Below are 27326 nucleotides of genomic sequence, written 5' to 3' on the forward strand. Positions count from 1 at the left end.
GCTAGGGGAAGAGTATCCAAACAAGAGAGATTAGCAAGGGCAGAGTGCAGACATTCTGAGGTAGAAATCAGTTTGGCCTATCCAAGGCAGAGACAGGAGGCCAGTGTGGCTGGAGGCAGGGGCGGGGGGGGAGGGGGTGGCAGCAGGAGATGAGGCAGGACTGGTTGGCAGAAGTTAGATCATAAAGGGCTTTGTAGACTTAGCCAGGAGTTGGGGTGTTTTTACTAATGCAACAGATTCTGTGAAAAATAAATCGTAGCAGGCAAGAATGGAAACGTCTTGTTATAGTCTGCATTGCCCTGACCAGAGCTCCCAGGTTCAGGAGAGCTGGGAGGTATTTTGTGTCGGGGTGGCACTGTTTGGGTCAGGATGGGTGCCTGACATACAAGTAGCATGACGACCAACTGGCTGGCAGCCAATGATGGGGCTCAGAGATAAGGGGTCTTGCAACTGGACTGTGTTCCTCTGAAATGTAGGGGAGAGGATAAGAAGAGTAGTGTGAGGACAGATCAAAGAGGTAGAGAAAAAAATGGAGATCCAATGGGAAAGAAATAAGAGGACAGCTTCTAGAGGGGCCTTCATTCCCAATACCTACTCATATATCCATATAAGCCCTTTTGCTTTCACCCTTTTAATTGAGGTGGTCTCTGGGTCTCTCTTTCTTACATGCAAAATAGTCTAATGAATACATTAGTGTTCTCAAGATTTCATTCCTCTCTTCTAATTTCCATCAGTCAGAAATGACAAAGATCTGCTCTGGTAACAAATAAACCCCTCAAATTTCAGTTGCCTAAAACAACCAGTGTTGACTTCTCACTTACTTTTAAATATCCATCATGAGGTGAATGGGACTCTTTTCTGCATCATCCTCCCTCTAAGACCAAGACTTACAGAGCATACACTCTCTGGAACATTGTTGATTGCCATGGCAAAGAGCAAAAAGAGTTCTGGAAGGTCTTGTATCAGCAATTAAATGCTATGCTCACAATTCATGGCAGAATGTGTCAGGTGGCTCATCTCAACTACAAGGAAGCCAGGAAATGCAATCCTACTTGTACCTGAAAGAGAACAGAAACTATTTGATACACTCACCACCATTCACTCATCCATAACCATGGCTTTAACTGCTGCCTATACACCAATGCCAAAATTTCTACGAAATGCCCCATTGTCACTCTTTATCCATATTTTCAACTACCTACTGGAATGCCACAACTGGATTATATCATAGGTATTTCAAATCTCAAGTACCAAGACCGAATCCTTTATCTTTCCCAGAAACTTTCTGTGTTCTTTCTCTTGGTTAGTGGACTCATTATTGAGCCACTGTATCAAATAAGAAACCCAGATATTTGACTCCTCCCTCTCTTCCAACATTCATTTAGTTTCCAAGCCTATAGATGTTCCCCTCTAATCTATTCTCATCCTACTAACTCCATGACCATTACCCTACTTCAGCCCTTCGTGGATTCTTGCCCAGACAATTGTGTTGGCCCTGTCTGGTTTGTCTGCCTTAATATCTTTTCCTATAAACTGTGATAATTTATTCATTCCTCAAACATTTATAAAGTGCTTACTCCTTCTTAGTGCTTAAGTAATGAGCCCACCTTGAAGAAATTCAGTCTAAAGACAGAGACAGTGAGGCAGACTAAAAATTTGGACACAGTGGATAAATGTGATAATTATGTAGCAAACAGTGGAGAAATGGGAAGGAAACATAAAATTGAGTGTGGTGCTGATGGGAAGGTAGTTTTGGAAGCTTCTAGAGAGGAAGTAAAACTTCAGCTAAATGAGGAGGCATTAGGAGCTGCTCCTCCACGTGAGCCACAGCAGTTGGAAAAGGTGAAGAAAGAAGCATGTGTCTGACATCACTGAGGTACTTTTCCTGACTCAGCCAAACCAAAGTGGATTGAGAGGAATGGCATGAAGAAGCAGGAACCTGATCAGTAAGGACCCAAAGTGTCCTGGTCCGTTATCCGGCAGTCAAGGGGTAGAAGGTCATCCATTGAAATAAGTAACTCAAAAGGAATAGCAGGTCTTGTGGAGATGATACTTTTAATTATGGATACCTTCACATAGTTCAACACTGATTCCAGGCCTAGCGCCAAGCTGACCCTTGAAAAATGTGGGGATCTGATCCCTACACAGTCAAAAATCCCTATATAACTTTTGACTCCCCCCAAAATTAACTAATAGCCTACTGTTGACTGGAAGCCTTACCAATGAAGAGTTGGTTAATACATTTCGTATATGTATTATGTAGTATATTCTTGTAGTAAAATAGAGAAAAGATGTTATTAAGCACATAAGAGAAAATACATTTACAGTACTGTAGTATATTGAAAAAATCTGAGTATAAGGGGACTCACACAGGTCAAACCACTGTTGATCAAGGGTCAGCTGTATTTTATTAATCCTCACAATTTTATGTCATTAAGTTGTACTATTATCTTCATTTTGCTATTTAAAAGCAAACCCTGAGATTCAGAAGTTAATGACTTGATCACTTCCACACTTAAAAAAACGGTTTGCGTTGGAGCCCAAGTTGCTATCTACCAAGCCATGCTAAGTTTAAGGAGCCTACAGGAACTGCACCCGCATGTGTCCACAGGTTGAAGCACAAGGGAAGGACGGGATTGGGGGTCATCAGAACAAGGGAAATACGGCGGGATCTAAGTTATGGGCGTGGATGAGATGGCTCAACCAAAATTCTAAAAAAGTTAGAAGGAAAGAGGACCCGGGTAACATTAAAGTTAAAAAGGCGAAAAGCGTAAAAGAAACCAGCAAAAAAGTTTGAGGAGACGTTTGATAATGGGAATCCTTAAGAAATGTCTTTTCGTGAATCTTTTTGAGAAGTCCCTAGTCCAAGTGTCTGGCACTTGGTAAAGGACCTCTGGGGTTAGAAGGGGCATTCTGTCAAGGGTGGTCCTTTCTATCTAATTACTCCATCTCCTGAAGGATCTGTGATACCCACATGGGGACTGGGGAGGTAAACAATTAGCGAATTCTCCTCAGAGCAAATCAAGAACTCTTCTTCCTCCAGTGTCGCCCAAGGAGCTGTGGATGTGAGCGTCCCAAAACCTGCTCGCTCAAATCAGAGGTTACTGCAGAAACGACAAAGGGGCAAAGATCCAAGCAGCTTGCGGACTGGGACTCGGTCCGGGGTAGAAGAGCGCGTGCCCTGATATGCAGGCACGCGCGCGCCCGCCAAGGGAGACAGGGAGCGCGCCAGGTCCCCAGCCCGCCACCGCACTCTCTACTTCACTGCCACTTCCTTCTCTCTCCAGTGCCCACGTCCCCTCGGCTCCTTCTCTCCTCCCAGCAACTCCCTTCAGCAGCCCCAGCCCCGGCCGGCCCCCGCGGCCACCGCCAGCCCTCTCGTAACCATCCCTGCAGCTAGCCGGACTGTGCGTCAGGGGGGCGGGGCCAGAATGCCGCTGCGCTGGGCCCCGCCCCCACGCCGAGACCCCCCCCCCCGCCCCCCTGACCGAAAAGGGGCGGGCTCGGCCGGTGCTGGGTCCAGAGTTTTCTCACTCTCGGTGGGACCCGTCCCTCCGCCGCTGAGACCTTGCCCTTACCCCGGGCCCTCTCCTGTCCCCCGAGCAGACGCAGGGAGTCCAGGCAGGGCGTACGGGGAGCCATGAAGGGCCGCTGCCTGATAGGCGCCGCGGCGGAGGGGCTGGCCGGCTGAGGGCCCGCGCCGGCCGAGGCATGTGGAGCCCCAGCGGGAGCCTTCTCCAGGCACTACCTCGGCTCCTGCAGCACGCCGCCCTCCAGGGCCGAACCGAGCTGCCGGCCAGCTGGGCCCTGCCGCGGGCAGCGGGCGGGGACGACGCGGCCGATCGCCTCCCCCGCGGGGGCGGGGCGAGCGCGGCGGCGGCGGCTGCGGCTGCCTCGGGCGCCCTGCTCGGCGCCTATCTGGAGCGCCACGGTCCGCCAGCGGCCTCGGAGCTGCCGGCGCCGGGCGGGGCCTTGGCGGGCGGCCCCGGGAGCGGCAGCGGCGGCGGCGTGGTGGTCGGCGTGGCGGAGGTGAGAAACTGGCGCTGCTGCTGCCTCGGCAGCACCTGTTGGTGCCGGAGCCTCGTGCTGGTGTGCGTGCTGGCCGCGCTGTGCTTCGCTTCCCTGGCCCTGGTCCGCCGCTACCTGCAGCACCTCCTGCTCTGGGTGGAGAGCCTCGACTCGCTGCTGGGGGTCTTGCTGTTCGTCGTGGGCTTCATCGTGGTTTCGTTCCCCTGCGGCTGGGGCTACATCGTGCTCAACGTGGCCGCCGGCTACCTGTACGGCTTCGTGCTGGGCATGGGACTGATGGTGGTGGGCGTCCTCATCGGCACCTTCATCGCGCATGTGGTCTGCAAGCGGCTGCTCACTGCCTGGGTGGCCGCCAGGATCCAGAGCAGCGAGAAGCTGAGCGCCGTTATTCGCGTCGTGGAGGGAGGAAGCGGCCTGAAAGTGGTGGCGCTGGCCAGACTGACCCCCATACCTTTTGGGCTTCAGAATGCAGTGTTCTCGGTAAGTGGTGTCCCGCTGCCCCCCATCCCTTTCCAAGACTGTTTTCCAGCGGTCTTCTGACGGTCCTGGGAGGGCGCTTCATCAGATAAATGCCGGCAGAGAAGTGACATTGACAACGGGAGTTGGAATCACTTTGCGTCGCACGCTGAGAAATCTCATACAAATAAAACACATCTAAGTCGGGGCCTCAGACCTGGTAGAGAAAGAACTCTTTTTTGGCATATGAGTATGATTAAAAATGAAAAGTCCTTTTAACTTGGAGGGGAGATGAATGAAAATGTCAATTTTAAAACATTTGTCATCTTATTTCTGTAGCAGCTTTGGCAACAGGGAGTGAAGGCTTCACATTCCTAGCTTTCTCCCTGGCCTGCAAAAATGCATCCAGGGTTTTGACTCAACTTTTTAAGGACACGAGGCTGAAGGAAGTGTTTGGGTAAACAGTGGAGGGAGTAGCTTCAGACTCCATATTATAGTCTCCTAAAACTTGTAATAGGCCTTTTCTTCATTAAATAATTTGCTTTAATACGATGCAGAGGGGGAGATCCTCCTGTTTATTTTTCTTTTTTTTTTTTTTTTAAAGATTTTATTTATTTATTTGAGAGAGAGAGAATGAGAGATAGAGAGCACGAGAGGGAAGAGGGTCAGAGGGAGAAGCAGACTCCCTGCTCAGCAGGGAGCCGATGTGGGACTCGATCCAGGGACTCCAGGATCATGACCTGAGCCGAAGGCAGTCGCCTAACCAACTGAGCCACCCAGGCGCCCTCCTGTTTATTTTTCTTTGGAGGAACTGCATTTTGAAATCACTGGGGAAGGGATAAAACAAAATGGGACAGATAACCTTCTGCCTAGTGAGCATATATTTTTCTTTATACACATCTTTGCACTCTTTTTTGCTTGTATTCATATGTTCTGCTTATCCTAAAGTTTTCTCTAGTTCAGTGCAACTGACTGAGGAATAGAAATACCTCTAGTGAGGAGACCATCTGCCTGGAAGAAAGGAATCCTGTCTTTGCAAACTTCCTGACTTTGGACCGCGTCATTAACCCTATGTGTCCTTGCTTTCCTCTTTTCTAAAGTGAAGGGATTGAACTAGATTACTGAGTTCCCCAAATTCAATGATTGTAAACCACAAAGAGTTCATATAGTGATTTCCAGGAACTCAACCCTTCAGCTTGACTTAAATAAAACTGTGGTATGGAAATAAAGAGATACAGCATTCAAAACCATAGGGATAGATGTATTTTATGTTAGTGATTCCGATACATTGTATTGTTTCAAAAATAAATTATTGTTAGTCCCTAGAAACGCTCTCATTTTGTTTTAAATTAAGAATAATTCCAACCACTGCCTCTTAAAAGATAAAAATTGGTATTTTTAGGAGTGTGGTATTGTTTTAAAGCCCAAATATCTCCCAGTTCATTAGTTTGAATAATTTTTATCACCACAAATTGCTTTCAAACCAATGTATAACTTTAACAAACTATAACCACCGGGTTAAGCAATTTGAATAAACTAGCAGTTTATCTTAAAAAAAAAAAAATTCTACCCAACCTACCATTTTTGTGATAAAATTAAGATTTTTTTTTCCCTTCTTTTTAAATGTCTTTTGTGGATCTCATGTTGATTCTAATCAACAGCAGCAACGACTAGAATGAGGCTCATGGAGGCATGGAAATAGATAAAGGTTTTTTTGTAGAGAGAAAGTTTGGTGTTTATGGTGGTTTGATATTTTTTTTGCCTTAAATTTTTCCCTTTTACAACAGCCTGTAGTATTAAGTATAAACATGAACTTTGACACAGCCTTGGGTAAAATAGATCAAGTGTTCTAAGACTTTGGAAGAGGGTTGGGACTAAGGGCCTGAATAGTTTCCTTCTGTTTAGTTGGCTTTGTTCTCCAGTATAGCTTGTATCCTTGTGCCTTTTCTTGTTCACCTACTGTGTGCTTACTACCCTGAGCTCTTTGCAAATATTATTTCTAATCTTTAAGCCAGCCCTGCATAATGTATTTCTGCATATAGTGTAGATTTGTTTAACAGTTTGGAGCACAGGACTAGTGCTCTGGGGTCCTACTGTCTGCATAGAATCTGTTGACCTTTGTCAAGTTGCTTATCTTCTCTGTGGTCAGTTCCTTATTTGCAAAATGGGGAAAGAAGTGGTACCTACTTTATAGAATTATTGAGACAGTTAACATAAGATAAATACGTGCTGTAGATTCTGGCTTAACAAACACGTTCTTTTTTTCACCATTACTATTGTTATTACCCAAGGTCACCTGGGCACTAAATAATTGGTAAAGTAAAACTATTCACTATGGTTTTATGATAGGGTCTCAACCCATGGCTTCCTTGTATATTTGTATATTTAGTAGCTACTGGAGTCCGGGGTATATAATGAGGATTCATTATATATTTATTAATTAAAAATAAGACAGTTTTGGAGTGCCTGGGTGGCTCAGTCAGTTAAGTGTTCAATTCTTGGTTTTGGCTCAGGTCCAGATCTCAGGGTCCTGGGCTTGAGCCCCATGTCCTATTCCGCACTCAGCAGGGAGTCTGCTTGATTCTCTCTCCCTCACCCTCTTCCCCTCCTCTCTCTCAAAAATAAGTGAATAAAATCTTTAAAATAAAAGGACAGCTTTTTAAAATGTTTTTTAACATATTAAATACATGAATAAAAATTTATACTTTGTGCTTGGAAATAATTTAAGGTAATTATGTAGTTGAAACCACACTTGACAAGAGGCAACTCTTAAGTTGGTGCTGTGGGGTCAAGAGCACAGAAGGAAAAAAAAAAAAAGGAAAATGGTCTCTTGAAAGAGATATTATTAGCATAATTTTACCGAGGAAATTTCGGAAAGCCGAAACAGAGGCTTAGCCCTCCAGGGACTTTTTTAGGGTCACTCACCTACTGAGTCGGGAGCTGAGGTTTGAAACCAGGCTGGGCTGATAAGGTGTGTCATACTGTAATTTTTTAATCATAATCATAAGCAGGGTGGGTTGTAGAGCCAGTGAACATAGTCTGTTACATTTTTTTATTTTTTTTATTTTTAACTATCTGCTTATTAGCTCTTTCAACGAAAACAGTTTACTGAATTCACCCAGGGTATGTGGGTGAAAAGAAAGCTGATTTTTGTTTTAGTCTTTCTCTTTTGTCTTCTAGAACTTCATTCTACCTCCACCCTCTCTACCCCCATACCCCTCTGACTGCCCACAGCTGCTCACTTTCCCCGCATATTTCTCTTGTTTTTTTCTTCCCTTCCTATCTTTTAAAAGATCCCCCCTTCTCTATTCCATTAAGAAAACTCATTTTTTTTAATGCCCATGATTAAAGAAATTGATCTGAGCTTACCTTAAAAAGGAAGTGAGGTATAGTGGTCCTGAGAGGCATAGGCTTTAGAAGTAGTCCTTGATTAGCCCATGCTGAGTTATGAGGGTTAAATAAGTTAGTCTAGGGAAGGCTTTAAGTATTGCCTGGCACATAGTCAATTCTCAGTCATTGTTAGCAATTATTAGTGGTGCAGGTAGTGGTATTTACATTTTAGATGCAGGAGATGATTGTAAAGGTTAATATATAGAAGAAGAAAAGGGGCTCTCCTTTGCTTTGTGTCTATTATTAACCACATTTCTTTGCTTTTTCCATGTGTGCCGAAAAGGGATAAGCAAACTGACACTCTACGTTTTTGAAACTGTTGAAATAAGAAAAAAGTACATAAACTTTATAGTCTCAATTATTAGATCATAAGAAATATAATTTCCCAAGTACATATTTAAAATTTTTTCCTTTTTAAGAAAAATGCACCTATTTTTTTGCTGGGAAATAGTTAAAGGTCCCCTTTCCCCCATTTTTGATGTAATCTTGTACCTGTAGTTATTACTGCCTATGAAGACAGATTTATAGACTTATAGTTTGTTTGTGTTTCTAAGTATTGTTCTTTTTTTTTTAAGACTATTTATTTATTTATTTATTTGACAGAAAAAGACACAGCGAGAGAGGGAAAACAAGCAGGGGGAGTGGGAGAGGGAGAAGCAGGCTTCCTGCGGAGCAGGGAGCCCGATGCGGGGCTTGATCCCAGGACTCTGGGATCATGACCTGAGCCGAAGGCAGACGCTTAACGACTGAGCCACCCAGGTGCCCCTCTAAGTATTGTTCTCATCTGGACACATGTCTAGGATGGGCATTTCTTAGAGCTCTGGTCAGGACAGGTTAAATTATGCTGTAGTAAAAACCCCTAAATCTCAATGAGTTAAAAAGTAGAGGTTTGCTTACTTGTCGACACAGCTTCAGGTTCCGCTTGGCTTGGGGAAGGGTCAGGGAATCTTTGCTTTAGGTCACTTTTACCCTGGGATCCAGGCTGACAGAGCCACCATCGTTCACTTGGTTACTGTGACATGGTGAATTGCACACTGGTTTTTAAAGCTTTCATCTGGAAATCACCTCACTTTTTACTGGCCTGAACAAGTTACCTGGCCAGCGGTAACTTCAAAAGAGTCATGCAGGTGCCAGGAAGGAGCTAGAACTGGGTGTTTCGTAGCAGTCTTCATGACTCTCACTTCATTACCTCCTCTCTCTCATCCCCTACAACTAATCATCAGCCAAATCCTATGGATTCTGCCTCCTGAACACTTCTGTTTGACCTGCTGCCATTACTTTGGTTCAGGCATCTCAGCCTTCCACCTGGTCTCTTGCCTCTGAGCCAAGGATTTCCAGTTTTTTTCTCTCTCCAGAAAGATCTCTCTAAAATGCAAATCTGATCTTGTTACTCCCCTGCAGGAAACTCTCAAATGGGTTTAATCATCCCCTCGGGATAAATTCCAAACCCTCACAGCATACATACCTCTGTACCCTCTTGCCATTCCTCAATTACTAAATGCTCTTTGATGTGTTAACTTCTTTAATTCTCAGCATTCTAGGAGGTAGACATGATATTTCTGATTCAAACAGCAAATCTTGTCTGTAGCTTTGAAACTTCAGGTTTCCCTTTTTCCTTTCCTTTTCCTAAAAGAAACTTGTCTGTAAAGTTGGAAACCAAAAACATTCACAAGAATAACATCCCGTCCTGTATTGAGGGCGCATTAGAGTAGTCTCATAAGGTCTGCTCTAAGATGCCCCTTTGGAGACATCTGGACTTTCTGTAGTTTAAAGTTACCTTCTGTGAAATGTCCGTTTTAATCCAAAAAGTATTATGTGATGGTTGGTATGGGTAACAGAATCCATAATGGTACTTGCTGCTTCCAGAGGGGAGATCCTAAAAATCATTCTCTCTTTTTACTTTGGTCGTGGAAAAACTTAAAAAGTCAAAGATCTGGTAGGTTCCTTTTCTTAAATAGTTCCTCATGGGAAATTTTGTTTCCATCATCATTTAATCTTTGAGGCCTAAAATAAAAGCATGAAGCATAGCATGAAAGATTCTCTTACTCATATGTTATATAGCACTTTGCAGTTTGCAGAGCATATTTACATATATGATACCCTGTAATCATCACAGCAGGTCTTTGAGGAGCTATCCATGACTAAGAGGCAGAGTTCTATAGAGGACAGGTGTCACTTGAAATCAGACCTGGTCCTGACATTTACTGTGGCTTGTTGAGTTATAGTTACTCTTTTGAGCCATACTTTCTGTTGTAAAATGTGTTTAGTGATACCTGCTACAAGATGTGATAAGATATATAATTTGCCTATTATTTACCATTTCCTTCTCTCCATCCTCTGCATTCCAAAGAGAGAACATCAAAACTCAGAGATTTTTTTTTCTTTTGTAACTTAACAAATATTTGTATTACACTTACTAAGTGCCAGGCACTGTTCTTCTAACATGCACACATTACTTGTTTGACACTCATATCAACCCTAAGCTTCATCTTACCACTAAGGCAACTGAGGCACAAAGTGGCAAAGTAATTAGTAAATGGTAGTCATGAACTTACCCAAGGTTCTATTCTTGGTCCAAGAAGAGCTGAATTTCTCAGAGATTGCCTGGTTCCAGTTGCAGAGCACTTGCCCTGTGGTGCATTGAATACATCTTAAGGAGGACCTCCCATGCGTCAGGCTCTGGGCAAGATTCTATATAGTCGAATTATCCCAGGACTTTAGAGCAGGGGTCACAAACTGTGGTCCCTGGTTGGGTCCACCATCTGATTTTGTATGGCGTACAAACCAAAAGTTTTATTTTGTTTTTCATTTTTAAATAATTAGAAAAAATGTCAAAAGAAGAATAATATTTTGTGCACATGAGAGTTACAAATTTCAGTGGCTGTAAATAGTGTTACTGGACTACAGCCATCTTCATTCATGTTTATACTGGTTATAGCTCATTTTAAGCTAAACTGGCAGAGTTGCAGCAGAGACCCCAACGCCTGCAAAGCCTAAAATATTTCTTGCCTGGCACTTTATAGAAAAAGTTTGCATTAGAACTTCATCAGTGACTCTAATAAAATAGCAATTAAGCCTGAACCTCTGCAACTGTAGGAAGAGGCCCCTAAGCTCTCCTGTATATCTTACTTACCTTTGTATTTAACAAAATTGTCTTTTTGAAAACAAAAGCAATAAATATGTGGCTACTGTGAGTAGAATGCAAACAAAATAGAAATGAGTAAATTTAAAAGTGCAAGACCTGACCCCATCACCCTGGCTCACTTCTCAGTGGAACCATTTTAAAGAATTATGTGTCAGCAAACTGTTAATTAATTTTGTTATTTTTATGAGCCCATAATAGATTAAAAACAGCAACAGAAAGATTTTCTGTTGGTTTTGGGAGGGTCAGGGAGCCGTGAAACTGTATACTAACTAAATGACAGCAAAAGATTAAAGACGAACTTGAAGCAAATATAACTAATGAGGGCGCCTGGGTGGCTCAGTCGTTAAGTGTCTGCCTTCGGCTCAGGTCATGATCCCAGGGTCCTGGGATCAAGTCCCACGTCGGGCTCCCTGCTTGGCGGGAAGCCTGCTTCTCCCTCTCCCACTCCCCCTGCTTGTGTTCCTGCTCTCGCTGTCTCTCTCTGTCAAATAAATAAATAAAATCTTTAAAAAATATATATATATATAACTAATGAATTTTCCTCAGGTTTGCGCTGAATAATCAAGAAAAAGAAAAGTTGTTTTTAGTAATTTAGTTCACAGTTGAACTGAAATTTATTTTACAATTAAAGTTTTTGACAGGCTAGTGATTGTAAGATCACAATTATGGTAAAGTCTTAGCCTCACGGACTCTTTGGGGACCTATAGTTCTGTCTCAGCTCCAGTGTGACTTTGGTGAAGTCATTTAATGATCTGGCCCCCAAACTTCTTATTTCTAAGGGGAGATATTAAACAAGGTCTCATAGTTTGCTGTTAAGAAGGCAGATATTCTGAGCAACAATTTAACATCCCCCTTTATTTTAACAGTTTGGTGATGGTAAGTTTTATAAAAATGTTTTCTCATCCTAAATTCTTATTCTGTACTATAGATACAACCGTAGATGCAGGTATAGGTAATGGATCATGGTACTTGTCACTGTACCAGCGTATCTGATGATCCTTTCTTCTCACTAGTAACATCTGCTGGGTACGGTTTGGAGGGAATAGGAAGACAGAGCTCAGTGTGTGTTTTGAAGGACCTTGGAGTCCATCTCTGAAGAATCAGATATGATGGCCAAGTTAACAAATGTGATGCCATCTCAGCCCACACCCTTAGGCCTCACAGTAACACTGAATCCAACTGGCCATTACTTCTTCGAAACTGTTTACCCCTCTTTGTGCCCCTTCAGTTATCTCATTAGTTTCTGTGGTTTTTAAAGCCTCATCTGTGGGCTTAAAATTCACAAATCAGTATCTCTAGCCTATTGTATCTTAGTAACACATACAGTATGTCTTATTGTCCCTTATCTAGATTTAAAAAAATGTCTTTAAAAGCAGATGGGTTTTATTAAAACTTATTTCAACAGTTTCAGCAGTGTTCATTGTAAAAATTGTATAGTTAAGTACAAAGAAGAAAACAATCATTAACATTTTAGTGTTTATTTTTGTAGTCTGCATTAATGAATGCTTGTGCTTTCCTTATATAACATTGTGAGTAAATGTTATTAAGGATTCTTGTGACCTTTTACTGGTTGTAATGAACATTTCGGTCATTAAGAATGGTACAGAATGACTTAAAATGGACACAGTCAACTATGGTTTTCTCTCTTTGTGTCTTTATCCCTGCTGACAGCTGGGTCTTATGTATAGAAGGCATTTGATAAATTTTTGTTGGGTGAGTAAAAATAATAAGCCTATAGTTTTTCAACTCTACAAATAAGATCTTTTTAATTTATGTTCCAGAAAATATATGCAGTAAAGTGTATGTGTATTTTTTTTTCTGGGGAAAAGGTTTAGTGTGTGTGTGTATGTGTGTGTGTGTGTGTGTGTATTAATCAGATTCTCAAATGGATCAGTGACCCCTAAAATATTAATCATGTGTGTGTGTGTGTGTGTGTGTGTATTAATCAGATTCTCAAATGGATCAGTGACCCCTAAAATATTAATCACTAAGAGCAGTTCCTAATTTAGGTACACTGAACTAACAAAAAGGTCTGTATATATGAAGATGGCCTCTGCTTTGTAGGTAGACTTACTGACCTAACTGTCTTTGTCTGTAGAAGCCTGTACAAGCTGTTGGAGTGGGTCTCTCTGAGCCTCTGCCTTGTCTTTTCTTTCCAGTAGCAAGACTTTTCCGATTACTTTCATAGTTGCTGCTTAACCAGAGGGTCTCAACCTTGACATTAGGTTGACCTCAGAGATTACTGGAAATGCTTTTAGTATTCATTCAATATTCACTTAATAAGTGACTGGTAGGTACCTAATCTGTGCCCACTGCTGTTCTAGATGCTAGAGTTATAGCCGTGAACAGGCAGAGTTCATCCCAGATCCCTTAAGGTGCTTGCAGTCTAGTGGAGAAATAACATTCTAGGTATAGTATGGCATAAATTTTGCTGATAATTTCCATTTATAACATTATTTCCTTCTGGGGGTGGGGGGAGGTGTTCTTTTTCTAAGCAACTGATTACAAGTGGACTTTGTGTCCTCACCTATTTATAAACTGGCAATTATTATAGGTCTCCACATTTATAAACAATTTTGATGTTGATATCGTCGACATCCAATGAACATGTATTTAGCACCTAATATATAGTAGGCATATGGTCAAGACTAGAGACACAATGAAGAACAAGACAGGTCCTTTCCTTCACAGAATTTCTAGTCTGGGGAAGAGGTGAAGGGCAAACAGATGGTGAAATTTTTAGTTAACTCTCTAGCGTGAAGGGGATGGGGATGGTCTAGTGTCCCATCAGAGATTTTGAAAGCTGTTCCTAATGCAGACCAGGGAGCTCAGGGAAGGTTTGTTAGAGACGTCTATGACTGAGTAGTTTAGGACAGTTTTAGGACTTTTGCCCAAGTAAGAGGAGTGGGAGGAAGGTTGTGAGTTTCCTTGCCAGAGGGAACGTTGTGCAAAGGCCCAGAAGGAAAAGAGAGCAAAGGGAGTATTCTAAGAACAAAAGAATTTTGATGTGCCTAGAACATAATGTGACATGAAGCATGAGATAATCAGAGTCTGGGTCGTGAAGTACATCGCCTGTGGAAGTGAACCTGAACCATATTCTGATCCCTGTAGGAAAGAGTTAAAGCAGGATTAGATCTAGATTTTTAAAAGATTTCTGCAGGATTTAGCATAGGTGGTGAGTGTGGGTGGGTCTCCTCTCTGTCCGTGTCCAGACTAGAGAGGAGAGATTGAATAGGAGTAGAACAGACAGTAGGTAGGTTTCTTAGGTATTTAGAAAGTGGAATTGACAAGACAGATGAGTAGACGTGGGAATGAGGGAGGAATGAGCTGTGTGACTGACTTCTGAGGTGTCTAGTTAAGGAAACAGATTGGGGACACGGGCAGAGGAATTTTGGGGAGGGAAGGGAAGGGGGAATGGACAGTTAATGTTTTGTCTTATACTGGTTTTGAAATTTTTATATTTCTGGAAGTGAAAACTATAGTTGACCCTCAGAACAATGAGGGGTTGGGGTACCGACCCCCCACCAGCCCCTGCTCAGTCAAAAATTACTCCCCAAAAACTTAACTACTGATAGCCTAGTGTTGACCAGAAGCCTTACTGATAGTGTAAGGAGTCTATTCACAGCTATTTTGTATGTTATTATATACAAATAACATATTATCTACTGTTTTCTTATAATAAAGTAAGCTAGAGAAAAGAAAATGCCATTAAAATCATAAGAGAAATATATTTACAGGAGTGTACTGTCTTTACTGGAAGAAGTCCATGTATAAGTGGACCTGCATGGTTCAAACCCATGGTGTTCAAGGGTCAGTTGCCATCTGCAACTGTTTCTAAAGTATCGATAGTATTTTGATTATATATATATCCTCAAATATTTTGATAGTATTTTGAGGATATATACACACACACACACACACGAAATAAAACACACAGTTTATCAATAAACAGTAATTAGATGAAAAGATCAAACTACTCATTTTTATTTCCTTTGGCCATTCCTTTCTTAAAAATTAATTTGGGGATTTGTGATTTTTTTTCTATATAATATTATTAAATATGTTTTTAATTGGAATTTACCTGAATTGCAACTTTGTCCACAAAACAGCATCCTTATTGTATAAACCAAGAAAATTCAGGAAAATGTAATTTGCTGAAACTTATATTAGATTCACAGAACTGTGGATAAAATGTGAGTTCTTCTGAACACAGATCCCCTTTATAGTCTTCATTAGATCTGTCAAGATATTCTGTGTGAAAATTATGTAGTTTCTTAGTGGATTAAATTAAAGTCGGTAAAGCCATTGTATAAATAGCTGGAAACTATTGGAGGAAGTGGAGGGTTTGCCTGGGGAGCTGTATTTATTTGTGCCTGAGAGGACAGCAGGCCCCGGGTTCCGGGAGCATCTGAGTGATCCATCTGAAGGTAGAGGTTCTCTTACTGTCAGCCTCAAAGATAAGTCAACTCTTGCTCTTCAGTTAAGCATTTCTTTTTATTTTTCCCTTTTTCTTCTTCTTCCCTCCCCCCCCCCCCCCCAGATGGGCTCTTTGTTTTCAGGATCAATTTGGTGTAAGGTCATGTTCTGCATTAACCCATACTGGCCCAGAGAAATGAATTCCATCTCCAAGGAAAGAACAGTACCTCTGGGAATAAGAATGTATATGCTTCTACAGCGCTTCTAGAATATTAAAAAGCGTGGGAGGATGGCAGTCAACACTCAGCCATCCCTGAAACTCTTACTCGAGTATTTATGATCACAGAGACTAAGCAACAGGACAACAATGACGTCCTAGGTTGAGATTTCTAGTTCTTTGGAGTAGGAAAACCATCTTGAGCCAAGATCCCAGGATGTTGTAGGCAGGAACTCCAATGAGAATATTCTAGGCTCACATTTAATGTCTTTCTGCAAGTAGGACAAGCAGACAGATTTTTAAGAAGTTGGTGGGTGAGAACTTATTGGGGAGAGAAGCCTGGATAGGTCTTTGTGGGAACAGGTATTCTAAATTTATTATGTTTTTCAAAGAATGGAGCTAGATGCAGATTCTGAATGGGATCTTAGCATATTGGAAGTGCTGGATTGGAATAATTCGGAACCTGTTTATCTTAAGTTAGTAATAGCTGAAAAATGTGTGTGTATGTGATTGTATGTGATTGTGTTGCTGTACTGGTTAAATTATTTGACACTCCAATGGAAGTGTTTAGCACAATGAGCCAAAATTAGCTTTTTACTTTCTTTTGATATACAGCTTTTCAGAAAGGACGTATATATATAAACAATAACACTTGCTTTTTCCCTAGGATGAGGTTTTGTCATAAAAAGGTTTGGTGATATTTGATTTCTGCCCTGGACAAAGGTCTTTTTAAAGAGTTGAGTTGTAGAGTTATTTCACATTTATGAGATCTGTCCTTAACATCGCCATTTGGATATTACTGATTTCACATCTGAATGTCAATTTTATCTTTTACTTGGAGAAACTTCATTACATTTAAAGACTATGGACTGAAGCTTTGCATTCTGACATTTTGGAACTGAATATTTACTTTAAAGACAACTTTCAAAATCTGTAATGTTTTATTATTGCACTAAAATAATTTCTATGATTCATTTTTTGTCATATGTACTCATTTTATACATTTGACTATCTCTGTTGCTGTAAGTACCCTAAACTGACAGAGGAGTCTTTCTCCCTCTCATTCATCTCATTCCTTGACTAGAACCTCCAGTGCTTTTCTACTGGGTACAGACTCATTTCCCTTTTCTCCCCAGGCCCCTAACAAGTATCACTCTTAAGTACTTGTCCTGTATAGGATTCCCTTGCATGTGCTCTGTAAACAATCCAAACCCCACTGCCAACCTCACAGATACATCCTGTACATTCTGTGCCACGTTGTCGTGTTCAGTCTCTTAGAACACTGTAGCTTCCCCATCCCACCTCTCTCTGCTTGCCAAACCCGTATTTAGCTTTAACAGTCCATTTCAGATGCCTTTTTTCCCCACATGGTTGCCTTTTGGCCCCTATTCCTGCAGCTAATATTAATTCCTGGTTACTCTTTAATGCTCTACACATAGTCCTTCTCAAGAACCCTTTACTGTTTATTTTTGAGGTTGTCGATGTGTCTTTGTCAGTGTGTAAATCCTTTATGGTAGGAGTTGTATCTTACTTTCTCTCTCTTGCAGGCACCTACCAGAACATCTTGCATGGGCAGCCTGGAGTCAGTAATGTTTCGTTAAATTGTTAACCAGTCACTGTAGTATTCTTTCCAAACCAGCAGTGGTGAATCTCCAGTTAATCATCTGTGAATAGAGATGAATGTAGCTTTATTGAAAATATGACTTACGTGATTATTAGATTAGATTGTAGTTAGAGTACTCTTTTAAAATACCAGATCTTAACATTAGCAAAAAAAAGTTTAGTAAAGTGGCCAGTAACTTTCTTACATACTAGTAAACCTAGATGTGGATATAGAAAAGTTGTTCTCAAAATTAATAGCGCTAGCAACAACAAAAACACAAATGCTTAAAGGTACATGAATAAGAAATATATAATATAAATAAAACCATCAAACTTCAATAAGAGATGTAAAGATTTTGAATAATTATAGAAACATTTCTGGATAAGAATATTGAATATTGTGGGGATTTCAGTTCTATCCAGATTAATTTATAAATTTAACTTAGTCCCAATATAAAATGATCCTAAAACTTCTTTGTAAAATGAATAGGTATGAATAGTTATGGCAGTTTTAAAAAGAAGAGTAATGAAAGGGTTTGCAGGATAGGGAATTCTTTGTCAGATATTAACTGATAGTCTTTGCAACAATTTGGTTTCAATACAAGATTTAAGATGTCAGTGGACAGTATTAGAGCCCCAAATAGACCTTTTATATATAATTACTTCATTTGTAACAAAGTAAACATCACAAATCATAGAAGTTATTGATTATTCAATAAGTGTAGTGCTAGGAAAATTGGCTACTGGGGAAGGAGAAATAAGGCTCATATCCTCACCTTTAATTAAATTTCAGAAGAAATAAGTGGTAAATGTTAAAAAGGAAAATAGAATCAGAAAAGAAATATAGGTTAAAAAAAAGAAAGAATCTAAAAAGGCCTAAAGCTAAAGAAAAAAGAGAAGGAAAAATCAGAGGCAAGGATCGATAATGTTTGATTATGTAAACATTTTGAAACATTTGTATGTCAAAACATAAAAGATAAGGGCCACTTTAGAGGAAAATATTTGCCAAATGTAATAAGACAAAGGTTGCCCTTACTATATAAAGAGCTCTTATGAATAAATAAAAAAATTTAACATTCCAATAAAAATGGGCAAATATGAACAAGGAAAGCCATAAAGAAATGCAAATAGGAAAATGTACATTTAATACTAATATCAATATAAATCAAAATATATAGGATAAACAGTCATGAAATACCATCTTTACTCCATCAGACTAGGAAAGATTGAAATTTAATACCTAAAGTTGGTAAGAGTATGATGAAATAGACACACTCATGCATTATTTATTGATAGATACATAAATCAGTGTGAACTTTTTGGGAAAACAGACTTTACTATTGGATCCAATGATTTTGCTCCTAGTGATCTATCCTAAAATAATGGAGATACATATTGTATTAGTCATTTCTTCCTTGTGTAACACTCCAAAACTGAGTGACTTAAAAATAAGCCTTTATTATCTCACAGTTTCTGTGGGATGGGAATTCCTGTGCAGCATAGACAAGTGCCTCTGACTCAGGTTCTCTCACAGCCCTGCAATCAAGTGGTGGCCAGACTATATAGTTAAGGCATGACTGGGGGAGAATCTGCCTCCAGGCTCACTCATGGGGCCTCGGGTCTTTGCTAGCTGTAGGCTGAAGACATGAGTTCCTTGCCACATGACCCTCTCTGTAGAGCTACTTCAACAACAGGGCTTGCCTGCTGTAGGGAGAGATGGAGTTCTGTTCTTTTTGTAACCTAATACTGAAGGTAACATCTCCTCACTTCTGGAGTCTGTTTGCTAGGAGTAAGCACCAGGTCCAAATCACATTCTGGGGGAAAAGATCACATAAGGACATGAATACCAGGGTATGAGTTTTGTTGGAATATTTAACCCTTACACAGGTTAATATACAATGGTTTTCATCAGTTTTTTTTTTAATTTATAATAGCAAAAATATAAATAAATAATCACATATACACAAAGAAACACGTAAGCAATTTAAATATTCCATAGCGGAAGAATAGTTAAATTGAGCTACATCCGCACAGTGGTAGTATAATTGCATAATAATGAAAAAATAATAATAATTGCATAATAACGATAATGTCTACCTTTTTTGAGTATCAGTCATGTGCTATTCATTTGCTACATATTGTACAAATATTTCTGATCCTGACAACAATCATGTAAGTTTGGTTGTTACTCTCATTTTACAGATGAAAAAACTGATGCTCAGAGACAGAGTAGTTCATTGAATTCTCAGCACTGGCATGCCATTATAGGGTTATCTGGCTTCAAAGCCCAGTAAGGGCTGCCACTGAAGTATGCTTATGAAGTTTAATGACATGAGGAAGACTTAAAAAACTGTTTTTACAAAGTGATCTGTGTGTGCACATTTTATTTACATCGAAGAAAAAAAGATAGTCACGAATGTTATCTTTCAGTGGTAGAATCATAGAATATTAAAATTTTTCTTTACACTCAATTAATTCTAAATCTACATTGTGCATGTATTCCCTTCATAATCATTTTTAAAAATTGGAAAGCTTTGTAAAGTGTTTCAGCTCCCTCTACTCCCAAGGAAAAACCACTAAGAAGACTTCTACACACAGTTTTATGTAAAATTGAAATTTTACTTGATAATGAATCAGTTCCTTTAATCTGCTCTTCTAGATTACTGATCTCTCCTTACCCAACTATCTGATGGCATCTTCAGTTGGACTGCTTCCTACCCAGCTTCTGAATTCTTACTTGGGTACCACCCTGCGGACAATGGAAGATGTCATTGCAGAACAGAGTGTTAGTGGATATTTTGTTTTTTGTTTACAGGTGAGTTTAAGGCCAAGGGTTGTCTTTTTTTTTTTAATTGTCTTTTTCTATGGCATTACTGATTTAAACCTAACAGATTTCATTGAAAATAATTTAGGAGGATTTTTTCCTTTTTATATCTTACCTTGTTCTTTCGATTATACTTCATATTTTGACATTTACATTTTAATTGTGTGGATATATGGAAGTTTATAAAACTGAATTGATACTGAAAATTCTCTTAAAACAAAAAAGGGAATGACTAAGGTTCTTTTTGCAGTGATTTTCAAAATCATTACTCTATTTTGAGTTTTTGTGAAGTGTTGTTAATACTATGTTTCTGAAGACAAATTTAGTGAGAATTGGTAGAGTTGGGTTTTCATCTTACTTTATCTTCTAATTATTAAACTCTCCAGTTGGTATTTTTAAGAGTATTATACTGGCAATGTAAAGTAATTTTTTCCAGTACAGTTTTATGTAGAACAAAATATTTTTTTTTAGAAAGTATTGCTTTATAAAAAGCACCTGAAGTATTCCATTACAAATTTAAATAAGATTTTCATAATTGATTGCTGTCGCCATGCAAATTGTAATATAGTTTAGGGTACATACAATTACATATAAAAGGTTGATAAGAGAGAAAAATCCTGCCCTCTAGGCATATTTATTCAGTTCCTTTAAGTTGCAACAGGAAGAGTTAAAAAAATTCATTTATTTGGTTGTGCTACATGTCCTTCCTGAGATTTACCAAAATATAAAATCACCGTAATTTTTGATGATTTAGTAAGATGCTGATAATAACTTTTATTGAGATCTTTATATGACATATATTTAGGCTCATTTAATCCCTACCAAAGGGCTAGGAGGTATGTACTTTTATTATCTCCAGCCAGTTGTATATACATCTCTTCCCAGCTCTTGTGTTCAGTGACATCAGCAGTGGTAACTAGAAACTGATCATTGCAGGAGTATTTATACAATGGAAAATGTCAGGTGCTCCAAATCAAGATTCTTACCTCTCATCTCCGAGAGCTAGTTTATCAGCACACCAGTGGAGGGTAATTTGTCTAAAGTCACAGCTGCAAGGGGTAGAACCACGATATGAACCAAGGCAGTTGGCTCTGTGAACTATGCTCATAACTAGGACCATAGTTTACTGAGCATACAACACTGAGATGGCCAACATCTTACTGACCCCTCAACTTGTTAGTTTTAATTTATATTGTTATTAAATATATGATACCATATTAGAAATTTAGTTGTTAGCATTATTCTCAATTTTTAAGGTACTATATTGTATTAAAAATACTATGATAAATAAAGCCAGAGTTGATTTTTGCTGTGCTTATGTAGTACAAGTTCAGTAAACAGAGTAAGCCCAGGAATATTTATATTGAACTATAATTAAGGCTTATCAATTAAATGGCTTGCTATAAGAAAAATTTTGTAATATTTTTGACATTCAGGGAATCTTTTTTTTTTACTTTTTTTCTACAGAATTATATATATACACACACATTATGTATATATATATTTTTTTAAGGAATCTGAATCTAGGTTTAGAGTTTTTATTAAAGTTGGTTTATTTTTATTAATGTAGTATGTTAATCACATTAAGCTTTTTATGCATTATATGCACATGATTTATGTTTATAATTACCTTAAGGTACTATAAGATTCTAACATACACTGCATTCTCAAATTTTTTTAGCATAAACTTAAGTATGTTTTATGTTTTTCTAGTTTCCTGAAAATGAATAATCCATTTGAAATATCTTTCTCCCCCTTTATATTATGTTTGAGCAATTAGAATTTGTCATTATTAGTAGGTCTCATAAGATTTTCACTCTTTTTGATACTTTCTATTTCTGTGCATCTTAGTAAATCATTCAACTATAATTGGTAGAGTTATAATAGAACAGAATAGTCCATGTATTTGTCAGTAGTGCTTCTAAACATATAGGGTCTTCTTTTTATCCAGAGATTTCTTACCCCTTTGTTTGAACTGACAAATTTAGGCTTAGCATACAAGACAGGGGGGAAAAAGGGCAAATAGTTCTTAACCCGGACATTTATGAAAACAACAATAACCACCACAACAAAAAAAATAAAGGCATATTTATACCTCAGTTTTATTTATTGATGTTACTTATAGCTTAGTATATTTCAGAAAGGATTTAATTTAGCTTATAAAAGATATACAGGAGAATTGTTTAAAACAAGAGGGGAAAGAAGTCATCTTGAAAGGGGAAGTTCATAGGGAAAAAGGATGAAGCTTCGGTGAAAGTTAGTAGAGTAAGTGTATTCATGAGGTTTCTCATATTTTGCTAGAAATAAGCCACAGATTTGCCTCTGAGCTTTATAGCCACCTAAATAAAATTAAAGCAATACAACATAGATGTTCAGAGGAAGGCACAACTATTTCTTGTACAAAAATCCAACTTAGATTGTGTGGACTCGCAATTCAGTTACTCTTTTCCGTGCCCTGTGTTTTCCTGTGTACCCACCGGCCGAAACCCTGGATGAGTCCAAGTTTTGATACGCTTTGCACCTGTTGTTTTTGGGAAGTCATACAGCCAGATTGGTAATATTTAATTCATAGTTGCAAACCTTCTGCTGGTTTCTCAACATTGCCCCGTAGCCCAACTGTTTCCTTTGTCTTCCCACTCCCCCGTTTCTTCAATGACTATTGCAAACCTATCTCAACTCCTCACAATTTTGATTCCTATCCCCACTTTCCTCTTCAGTCTCAACAGATTACTCTTTTGCTTAACAGAAAAATCAGAAGCCTTCAAATGGGAAACCCCTCAGTTTCCATCTAAGAAATCCACTAATGGCTCTGTGTTCTGCTCATGCTCTCAGCTTGCTCTCCATTGTGACAGGGGAAGAGATGCCTTTCTGTAGAAGGCTTGTCCTTTTACTGTGTTTCATTCTTTCATTTTAATGGGGAAGCTTTCTAAAACAGGTTTTTGGTTTTTGGGTTTTTTTATTTTACATTTTCACTAAGGTGGTGTGTTGGGAAAAGAATTAGTACAAATTGCCAGGTCCTGGGTCTAGAAGGGCATCTGGGGAAAATCCCAGGTAAAGAAATAGCCAGTTTACTCTCACTGGGAACCTGAAAAAGTTTTTCTGCTAGATCTAAGCCAGCTTTCTATGGCTGTCATTGTTAACTTTGTTGAAATCAGATGCATTTTCCAGTTTTCATCTGGCTTGATCTCTTAGCAACCTAGCATTCTGTTCACCATGCTTTTTTAAAACACTTTCTTCCCTTAGCTATTTTGATTGTTTTTTCTACTTGCCTGGTTCATTAATCAGTTTGTCTTCCTCTTTTCACCTGAAAATTGGTGTTCCTCATGATATTCTAGCCTAAGCTTTCTGTTCTTACTCTGAAAACTTTTCTTGTTAGCAAATCCTGTTATTGTGGTGACTGCTATTCTGTTTCTTTGTGTAAGGACTCCCTCATACACATCTTGAGCCCAGCCTTCTTGCCATAGCTTTGGAGCTGTTCCCTGCACTGCTTTGGATCTCTGTTAGGCACCTCAAATTCAACATGTCTGAGGCAGAGTTTAGCACCTCATCCACACCCTTTCCAACTTAGTTCTAAGGTGCTTTCTAGGTCTTCACATGGTGTCATCATAACACTGATAAGTATCAGACTTAGGGTTTTCAGTAAGTAGATCTTGTTTTTTTTTGTTTTTTTTTTTTTAAGAGAGCTCACACGTTAGAGATTGAACACAAGATTTGAAGGCCCACCTTTAAAATACCTAATTTGCTCAGAATTCTATGGAGTAATGAATACCCACTTACTAGTTCCCCCCTTGCACATGTTCCAAATTCCCCTCTCTAACCCACCCCCAGCATGTCTGCCTCTGCCCTTCCCCCACTACCCTCAATGCTTGTATTCAGAATACTTTTCCCACAAAACTGCTAAAATTATGGGTAGGCTTAATTGAAACAGTGTTATATTTTAGGGTCACTATGGATAGAGCAGCCTTTGAAACTTACTGGGACATTAAACATCACCTGTTCTAACCTTGTGGCACTGAGAACATTTGCTCCAAACTCTGAAGAACTGATTTACAAATGAAGTTTGGAATAAATACCATTTAGAAGATATGTACTGCCTAGACATTCTGATGAACTATATATAGAATGTTAAAGCACATTAACACATAAAGAGGTACCACAGCTTCCTATCGGACAGAGGCAGAAGCCCACATAGTGATGTGAAGTCACATCACTAGTTGAGTGACTAAACCAAGACTAGCACCTGACTTTCATGTCAGTGCTTTTTCTAGTATCCCTCTGATGGGCATTTATTTCTCGATCACCATGTTTTCCTTTGTTTTTGTTTTTCCCTAAGCACAGACAATTTGTTCATGGTCTCTTGTGAATTTCTTTTGAAGTTTATTGGCATTTCATTTTTTTAAAGTGGTTCTTAATATTTTGAATTTTGGCTGCACCAGGTAGTTCATTTGCAAATGGTAGTGCTTCTCTGTGAGTGGACTTAGGAATACCTATGGACATTTATAGTCATGCAAAGATGTGATATTACATTAATTACATTAATAAGATTTAGTTAGCAGACCTCTATTGTAGACTTTTTTTTTTTATTCCTTGAAGGAAGCTTTTTGGTACAAAGAGACAGGTTTAACTTGTATCAAGGAAACATCATTTGTATGGACTAAAAGGGATGTCTGCTTGCCTTGTGTTAACCTGATATCCTACATTGGTGACTTAAAGATTTTAGCCCTCTAATCTCAATAGATGCACCAAGGAAAGAATGAATGGCAACTCTGTATAACCTATTTAAAATTGTTACCTGACCGTATTTGAGAAGCATCCTATTTGAAACATTTCTAAGCCAAATATTTATTGGGTTTATTTCTCCCTTTTTTTTCCCCTGTGTAAAATATTGTTAACTGTAGTGTTTTATTTTTATTCACAGATTATTATAAGTATAGGCCTCATGTTTTATGTAGTTCATCGAGCTCAAGTGGAATTGAATGCAGCTATTGTAGCTTGTGAAATGGAACTGAAAACCTCTCTGGTTAAAGGCAATCAACCAAATACCAGTGGCTCTTCATTCTACAACAAGAGGACCCTAACATTTTCTGGAGGTGGAATCAATATTGTGTGACTCTAATGAAATGTACGATTGTCAAGAGCTAGTGTGCTGTCCAAGGTCTAGTGGTCACCTTACCAGCGGGCAGAGACAAGTTCTAATTGTATTACGGCACAAACAAAACTGACTAGTTTTTAAATTGCACAATTTTTTTAAAGGAAGAATCATTTTCTGGATATGTAATTGTAAATGTAGTTGCGAATTTGGGCTGCACCTCTTTATCATTTATTATGCCCACAGTGGCCCATAGGTCTGCACTTTAGTGTTTTGTAATTGTTTTCTTTCTGGGTACTTATGAACAGAGAAATAACCCAAATATTTTTCTGCTTAGTGTCTTTATTTATAAAGTCCATGAATAGTTGTAAGCATCTTCCCTACTTATAATGATGAGTAAAAGTATGTAATTTTAAATGTATGATATTATTTAGATGTTCTGTGTCCTTTTCAGAAAAGATAGTTTTTTTTTGTTGTTTTTTGTTTTAAGTGGGACCACTTTGCTTCCCTTTTCCTTACTAGTTAGAAAATAGACATTAACTTTCAGTTGAATGTATTTTTGCAAGCATCATTGCAGGGCCATTTACACCTTTTCACACAAGCTTAAATCCTACATTGTGGGACTGAAGTGCTCTTAAGATACCTTTTTATTTTCACTGTGGAATATGCAAAGCAAAAGGGAAATTATTTAATGGGCGGTGGCTCAAATTAGAACCCATGTTCTAATTCCATTACATTGGCTTTACTCTCGTTAGATCTTTCATCAAAGGGCTGTCCCGTTGCAGTCTTACTAAAAGGTTTTAGTAAAATAAACTTCTTTTTATATTCATCATTAGGCTTTGAGATAAAGATCTATTCCTTTAAAATGATGGACTTACCATCATTGACGATGTCACTCAGGTGGCCTTGTTCAATCAAATAGCCTTTAAAAAAAAACCAAGCTTTAAAATCATGTTTATAAGTCCACTGAATTACATATATATGTCCCCATAGTCTTCAGCTTTAAAACTATAAATATAATGTTAACTTAATGCCCGAATTTGTATTATTTGCCCTACTATAAGGTAGGTTTATTTTGTTTTTTGGTACTTGTTTTTCTCTGATAAGACTCAGGAATTCTGAAATGTGAAATTAAGTCTCAATTCTTTCTCTTGTAGCATGAATTGAGTGTATTTATTAATAGCACTTAGGGATATAGCATACAATAATTTGGCATATTATTCATACGACATGTATTACCCATCTATCACCTTATGTTTTTAAAATGGTTTAATTGTGAACTTGATGACTAGTTTTTTTACAACCCGGATTATAAATATGAATGCAAATTTTCTGGTTGGTATCTCTTTTTTGGCTATGAATATTCCATCTTATCAGAGACCTCCCATTTGCCTTTTTACTAAAGTGCAAAAGAATTCTTTGGGAGCAGGTTATTCTAGTCTGATGCTATAGACACATTGCATTTGATTTTAATGCATAAGTTTTTTTTCCCCTATTGCAGTTATAATTGATTTCCTTTCCTTCATCATGTTTAAGTTTTCTCACCTTTGGGTAACAGAGAAGTTCATTTATTGATTTCCATACCAAGACCTCAGTGCAAATGATCCAAGAGGCACCTGGGTCTACAGTACTTAATTGGACTCCAAATCCTTCTTTCTTTCACTGGTAGAAAAAAATATATAGTACTAGAATATTCTTATTCTTTTTTTAATCCTAATTACTTGTTTTTATTTTTAAAATAATTTTAGTTTAATAATCCCAATGAACAATATGCTTGATTTATTCTTTTCTAACTTGACAATATTTTTCTTGTGCTTCTTGTTTGTTGGTAAGTTTTTGTTAAAGCAATCATTTAAGATCACTACTTTCAGACTTACATTACACTTCATGTATTTTGAAGTGCATTTATTTACTTAGCATTTTGTAACTTGAATAATTTCACCAAATGAATACCTTTTAGTAGTTTGTAATGAGTTCTTCCAGTTGTTGCATTTTGCTTCATACTTAAAATAAATATGTAAAGGTAGAAGAGAAATAATTTTTCTGTATTCTGCCAATCATAATTTTATATAATAAAATCCATTTTTTACTTAAAATAGTATGGATTTACTATTTCTAAAATACTAATCCAAAGCTGCAATTTTCCTTTGCTGCTTTA

At 38.6% G+C, this 27326-nt stretch overlaps 1 protein-coding gene across 1 annotated transcript; it reads left to right on the plus strand.

The window, feature by feature from the left end:
- The first annotated feature begins 3510 nt into the window (after positions 1 to 3510).
- TMEM64 (transmembrane protein 64) lies at positions 3511 to 27019 on the plus strand. The gene is made up of 3 exons (XM_028110863.2): positions 3511 to 4509; positions 19915 to 20070; positions 24998 to 27019. The coding sequence occupies exons 1-3, from the start codon at positions 3712 to 3714 to the stop codon at positions 25187 to 25189; spliced, it is 1146 nt and encodes a 381-aa protein (XP_027966664.1). The 5' UTR covers positions 3511 to 3711; the 3' UTR covers positions 25190 to 27019.
- Positions 27020 to 27326: the final 307 nt, after the last annotated feature.

This window comes from Eumetopias jubatus, unplaced genomic scaffold (assembly GCF_037043125.1).
Source record: "Eumetopias jubatus isolate StellerSeaLion01/CBP00866 unplaced genomic scaffold, mEumJub1_p1.0 scaffold_4, whole genome shotgun sequence".
Taxonomy (NCBI): domain Eukaryota; kingdom Metazoa; phylum Chordata; class Mammalia; order Carnivora; family Otariidae; genus Eumetopias; species Eumetopias jubatus.

Bases quoted from the DNA above. Each gene is read 5' to 3' on its own strand.
- TMEM64 (XM_028110863.2), top strand. From the start codon at position 3,712: ATGTGGAGCCCCAGCGGGAGCCTTCTCCAGGCACTACCTCGGCTCCTG. The intron at 4,510-19,914 runs GTAAGTGGTGTC...CTGCTCTTCTAG, and splicing joins TTCAGAATGCAGTGTTCTCG to ATTACTGATCTCTCCTTACC. The intron at 20,071-24,997 runs GTGAGTTTAAGG...TTTTATTCACAG, and splicing joins ATTTTGTTTTTTGTTTACAG to ATTATTATAAGTATAGGCCT.